Here is a 6,211-nt window from a genome sequence, read left to right on the forward strand (position 1 = left end):
TCCTCAGGCCCTCTGTGGTCTAAAGATGCCTTTCTGGTGCTCACTGAGTGCCTGTGGAGTTGTGGACATCGCCTGCCCAGCAGGCTGGCACAGTGCAGGCCACAGGCAGTCCTCAGCAAGCAAGTGGGACCCCTTGGGGCCACAGAGACCAGCCCAGTCCCTGCCCTGGATAGCTGTGAGGCACCCAGCTCCCGTGCCCCCTCCCCAGGTCTGCCCTCTTTGGGCCAAGAGTCCCTAGCATCCTGCTCCATCAGTTGTGACCTCTTCCCTCACCTCTGCCTGAGTGCAAGTGAGGGGTCCACTCCAGTGTAGTCTGTTGTGGTCACTTGCCCCCAGACGAGTTTGTGGCTCATAGCAGCTCTCGCTGCCCCTGCATGCTACCTCAATGTTAAAAATCACTCTTTTTTCTAACATGTCAAAACCTCTTCCTGTCCTATCAGGCTGACTTATGAGCCTCACTGTAGATGTTCCTATAGGGCTCTGGCCTCCCCAGGGAGGCCACCTGCCTGCCACTCAGCATGTAAAACTGGTCTTCAGTGACCCCCACCCCCCACAAAGGCACCCCATTCTTGTGGGGCAGACCTCCCTCCCCTCTGGCACCTCCAAAGATTCACAGTGTGAATTGCTGAAGATGGTGTGAACGTCAGTATGACATGCTGAGGCCTGGGCTTCTGGCACTCCAGGTGCTGGCCAAGGCCTGGGGAGGAGCCATGTCTCCGGGTCCCAGGGCCCTGGCCCTCCACTTCAGTCACTCCACACTGCAGGGGCCACAAGTCACACACGTGGTGCATCTCCATTCACAGAGGTGGTGTGTACTCTCTAATGATCAGAAGTGTTTAGAAAAATGAATGAGCTGTCCCTAGAAAGTAGGTAGTGAGCTCCCCATCAGGGGAGGTGCCTGACAATATTTAAAGGTCATGTATTCAGGTCAGATGGCACTTGGACAGAGGGAGTCTAGGTTATTAGGTGCTGTTAAGTGGAATTAGAATGAGTTTTGCGTTCAAATCCTGGCTTTACTAGTCATATGACCTTGGGCAAGCCACCTTCTCTGAACCTCAGAGAGGTTAGGGCAGAAGCAGCAGGGTGTGTGGGTAGCACCAGACACAGGCTGGCCACTCATCAAGAGCTGTGATCATGAGATGGCTTCTGAGGCCTCTGACTGCTCCAGATGCCCTCCATGAACCCTGACATCCTGGCCCAGCGCCTCAGCCCCACTCCCAGCAGGTAGTAGGTAGAGGGACTTTCTCCGGGCCAAGGACTCCCTCCCCCGGGGACTTGCTACTTCTTGTCCCTCACCCCCCTCCACTCTGTCCTGGGCCCCTCCTCCAGTTGGCTTGTCTCCAGAAGAGCTCCACAGAGTCTTGGGAATATAGGCCAGTGTTCCCCAAGCTCAAAAGGCAAACACCAGGAGGTCTCTTGTCACCATCTTTATTTCTGGCTTCCAGTTGGACAAAGTCATTGAAAAGATATAGTCAATCACCTCTCCCACCCATCCACACATACCATATACAGTGTTCTAGATTGCTTTTGTATATATTATTAACTCTGATAACATTTTAATATTTAACTTTAAATACAAGGAAAAACAATAAATTACTCTGGCCAAGGGCCGACTGCTGGCTGGCAGACGAGTCTCAGCCCCGGGAGCCAGTGAGGTAGCAGTTTGCTCACAGTACTAATTCCCAGGGACTCCTAAGGCCACCACATTAGTGCTGGAGCCCCAGGTGTCTGTGCCCTTGGCTCCAAGTTCTGGCAGCAACAGTCCCTCACCATCCCCAGCACAAACACTCTTGTTTAAATAACACAGTAATAAATAAGGCCAGGAAACAATGTGCCTGCGCTGCTCTCTGCCCCTCTGCCCGTCTGTAAAGCAGGTCCTCTCCCAGCACGTGTGGCAAGGTGACACCCACTATGATGCTGCTGTGTGTTCTAAGGAAGGGGAGTGGGCAGTATTTTTACCCTCCCCCAAGCTGGGGGCCCCATGTGGGAGGCACACCATGTGGAGCCCCGGGCACCAGGCGAGGGGCCGCTGGTCAGGCTGGGCTGAAGGCGGGCAGCACAGGCTGAGGTCTAAGCTGAAGAAACCCCCCCCCCCCTCACCCTTTGCCCCGTCCCCCCCCCACGACATGTCTGACCAAAGCACCAGTGGTGCCGGGGCTTCGTGCCGCCAGGTGCTTTTGGGTTACAGTTTAGTGCCGGTAAATTTTCCTTAACTGTTGGAGCAGGTCTTTGGCAAACTGCAGCACTTCAACTTTGGTGTCTTGGACTGGCTGGCTGGAAACCTGCCGTAGTGACAACGAGGCCAGTGTGTTTGTTAGTGGGGCAACACCAGAGCAAGGGTGACCCACCAGCACCCGCAGGGGCTTTCCAAGGGGGCATGTTAGTCCTCAGAGAAACCCCCAGAGGTGGGCACTGTCACTATGTTCATCTTACAGGTGTGGGTAGGAGGCAGGAGCCTTCATGCCTACATCCTAGAAATCCCAAAGGCCATGTCCCGGCTGCATGGTGGACCCCGCCCCCAGGGGATGCGTGCTTCAGATGCCCTGCAGGTTCCCCAGAGCGCTCAGGAGCCTGGGACTGGTAGGGGGTCCAGGGTGGGGTTGTGGGGCAGGGCCTCACCCTGGCTGAGGGCTCGTGATGGCAGAGTGTGCTCAGCATCCTCTGGGTCTTCTGGATGGCATGGCAGTCAGAGATGTTCATCAGCGAGTCCAGGGCTGCACAGTACTACAGAGGGACAGTGTGAGTGTCAGGTCATGTGGGGCACCCCCAGCCTCATGGCTTGAGTGACACCTTCAGGGAGTTCACAGGAGGAAGGGGACTGAGTGGCGGAAGAGGAGAGAGTAGCTCTTTAAGCTGCTTGGAACCACCAAGCACTGTGAGCAAGGCTCGGAGAGGACAAACCCAAGGCCCTGGGGTCCCAGCATCCAAGGGGTCCTTACCGAGCCAGCCGTCAGGTTGACATTCCACACCATGCTGCCGTTGCAGAGCGAGGTCTGGGGGAGCAAGGAGACAGTGAACGAGTGCGGAGGGCTCCCGGGTCAGGTCTCGGCGGGCCAGGCCCACAGCATCCTGGTGTCGCACTGAGGCAGGCCTGGCCCCTCAATGTTCCTGACCCTCATTTCCTTCTCTGCACAGTTGGGAGACCCATTTTTCAGGGATATTTGAGCAGAGAGAGAAAAACTGAATGATACAACCTCAGACAGATAAGTCTTGTGGAAGCTTGCCACAACCAGGGCAGAAGGACAAAAGGTACCAGGCAGGTCCACAGGGGCATGTAGGGAAGGACCCTGGCAGGCCAGGTGGAGGGAGGGGGCCAGGGAAAGCAGATAGGAGGAAGAGGGATCTAGTGTATTAATACCCTCCCTTCTGAATAGGGGGACACCGCAGTTCAGAGACAGACAATCTGGCATCGGCCAGGCCTGGTTTGAATTGAGTTTTTGTGAATTAACTTTGCTGAGGCTCAGTTAGTAAAACAGGGTAATCAAACCTGCCCCTTGAGGGAGTTGGCAGTGAAGAAGTGAGATGTAAGCCCCCAGTGCAAGGCTCCGCACAGAGGGAGTGCTGAGAAAGTGTGAGCTGTTAGCACTGGGGGGAGGGGCTGGCCTGCTCACCAACCCGCCATAAGGAAAGGCTACCTAAGATGCTCTGAATGATGGCTCAGTACTGCCTTCAAGTCCCATTGGCAAATGCCAAATGGTTCTAAGTGGGTGCTGATCCTTCTCTGCTTTTCTCTATTCAGAAATGGCTGAACAGAGAAATGGCTGAAGGAGCTTGTTGGGGAAGACTGGGCCTGCCCAGACGAGCAGATGGTCTCTGGGCTCTGCCAGATCCCTTTCTGGTCCATCCATACTGCCGCAGCCCTGCCTAGCTTCTCTCTCCCTCATGGCCCAGCCCCTCGTCCATGGGGCTTCTTCTTGACCCCCCGACATCTTTGCACCAGGCCCAGCCTCTGTGGCCCAGACTATGGCCAGTCCACTTCCCGAGAGCCACCACCCAGTCCCCTCAGAGCTAAGACCCTGGCTAGAGGCACTCACCTGGGTGATGTTGTCCAGCTCCACAATGAGCTCCCTGAACTCTTTCAAGGAGACCACAGGGGCTGGGGAGACGAGACCGCCAAAGCAGGTGAGAGCAACGACCACGGTCAACCAGAGCGCCATGGAGCCCAGAGTTGGCACAGGAGGAGACAGGAACAGACGCGTAGGCTGGCCTCAGCTGAGTGGCTTGTGGCCTTGGTCTCCTGTGGCAGCTTTTATAGGCCCAAGTGGTGACGCTTCACACCCTGGTCTCCGCTTTGTCGGGCACTATCTAGAAACCACATCTTTACTCATCTTGATTTTACTTTGTGGAAAATCCAGCACCGCATAAAGGAAAGCGTTTGATTTCATGTGGACTCAATATTGAGGGAAGTCTGAGGCAGTTTCCTAGACCTGATGGGCTCACTCTGGGGGCAAGGGTGGGGCCTGAGGGGCCTGGTGTCAGCCAAGAAGCTGGAGCTCAGCAGTCCTGCTTGGTGACCATCCTGACGGCTGCCCAGCTCCTGTCCTCAGACCCCTCTGGTCACCACTTGTGCTGGGCAGACTTGGGAATGGGGGCTTTATTTTTTCAGTGAACTGGATTTTTGTATTACCAAAGGAATACTGACTTTGGATACAAAGCACAGACAGGGAAAAGGAGCAGAGTGAAGTTCACTTCTCTTGGCCTACCTTGTTCCACACTGGCCCTATTGCAAGTGGGCGGGGGTTATAAACTTCAAATTCCCAGGTCTCCACTAAAAGATCCAGTCAGATCCAGGGATGCTCCTGGGACCTTTCCTTTTTAAAAAAGATTTTATTTATTGATTTTAGAGAGGAGAAAGAGAAAGAAAGGTGGTGGGAGAGGAGCAGGAAGCATCAACTTATAGTTGTTGGTTTTTGTATGTCCCTTAACCAAGTAAGCCCAGGGTTTCGAGCCAGTGACCTCAGTATTCCAGGTCGACAGTTTATCCACTGCACCACCATAGGTCAGGCTAGACCTTTCCTTTTTAACACTGCTTTGATAATAACTTGGAGCACAGTCCACCTGGACACTGGGAGCCCCACCCAGGCCTTCAGTGTAGGCCCACCCTACTGGAAAACCCTTCATATGCCAGGTTAGTGGGAGGTGGGCCCAGCCTTGGACCAGATCAGAGAGTTTATATAACTGTTCCCAGTGCCACTGAGACCTGGGCAGCCATCTTTACCCACCAGTCTGCAGAACCAATTCCATGCCCTCTGGGGGCCTCTAGTTTCCCTTCTGTAGAAGGAAGCCCACTCCTGGGTCCCCTGGGCACAGCCCACCCCCTTGCAGGAATTCTAGCATGTAGCCATTTTTGGGCTTTCCAGCATTTCCCTAGAAGTCCTCCAGAAACCCCACACCAGGGGTGGCAGCATATACCGATTGGGTGCTGATGTCAAGCTCTCTCCCTCACCCACTTCCTCCCTCCCCTAAGCCAGTGCCTTCTCCTCTAGGTCCCCTCTTTGCCATCCCCCCAGTGAGGTTCAACCTCCCAAAAAGGACCTTTCAGGGGCACTGGAGCTGTCTCTCCTCCTCAGAAGTCTCCCAGGTTTGGGACCCCCTCTTCCCACTGGTAACGTTATCCCCACCAGCTCTTCTGTTCAAGCCCCAAGCTTTCCTCGCAATTGCAGGCCCTGACCGCAGAAGCTAGCCCCTACCCTTTGTGCCTGCCTTCCCCAGCCTGGAATGCTGCTTCCTGGCTGTATGACCTCTCTGTGGGCCTCAGTTTCTTCATATGTAAAATAGGGTCAAAGGCGTCTCTGCTTGGGTCTGTGATGGAGCAGGGTGCGGGGAACTGCCACAGGCTGCGCAAATCCCATAGCCCTGTGCCAGGATGAGTCAACGCCTCCCTACTCCCCAGGACCAGCAAAACCCAGGCGGGGAGCGGTGGGCAGGGGCTCCCCTGCGCGTGGGAGAAGGTAGCCGGCCCATAGGTGGCAGCGATGCCCCGCAGAGATACAGGCGCAGCCTTATGTAATGGGAGATGGGGCGATAAGCAGCAGTCTCCTCGCACCTACCCGGCCCTCCTTCTTGGCCTCTGGCGGTGGCCCGTACCCGGAGGAGGGGTCAGGATGAAGCTGCGGAGCACCGGCCCACCGAGGTTCCACACCGGCGGAAGGTGGAAGGCCGAATGCCGGGAGAGGGAGCGACATGGGGGGGGCGTGACGGATCCACGTGC

General features: G+C 55.7%; 1 protein-coding gene across 1 annotated transcript; it reads right to left on the reverse strand.

The window, feature by feature from the left end:
* Positions 1-2,189: 2,189 nt before the first annotated feature.
* On the reverse strand, positions 2,190-4,157 carry IL13 (interleukin 13). Its single transcript, XM_066277910.1, has 4 exons — positions 4,029-4,157; positions 2,940-2,993; positions 2,620-2,724; positions 2,190-2,282 (listed from the first exon to the last, which is right to left on the reverse strand). Exons 1-4 carry the CDS (start codon positions 4,155-4,157, stop codon positions 2,190-2,192), a joined length of 381 nt encoding a protein of 126 aa, XP_066134007.1.
* Positions 4,158-6,211: the final 2,054 nt, after the last annotated feature.

Source organism: Saccopteryx bilineata, chromosome 4 (assembly GCF_036850765.1).
Source record: "Saccopteryx bilineata isolate mSacBil1 chromosome 4, mSacBil1_pri_phased_curated, whole genome shotgun sequence".
NCBI classification, from domain to species: Eukaryota; Metazoa; Chordata; class Mammalia; order Chiroptera; family Emballonuridae; genus Saccopteryx; species Saccopteryx bilineata.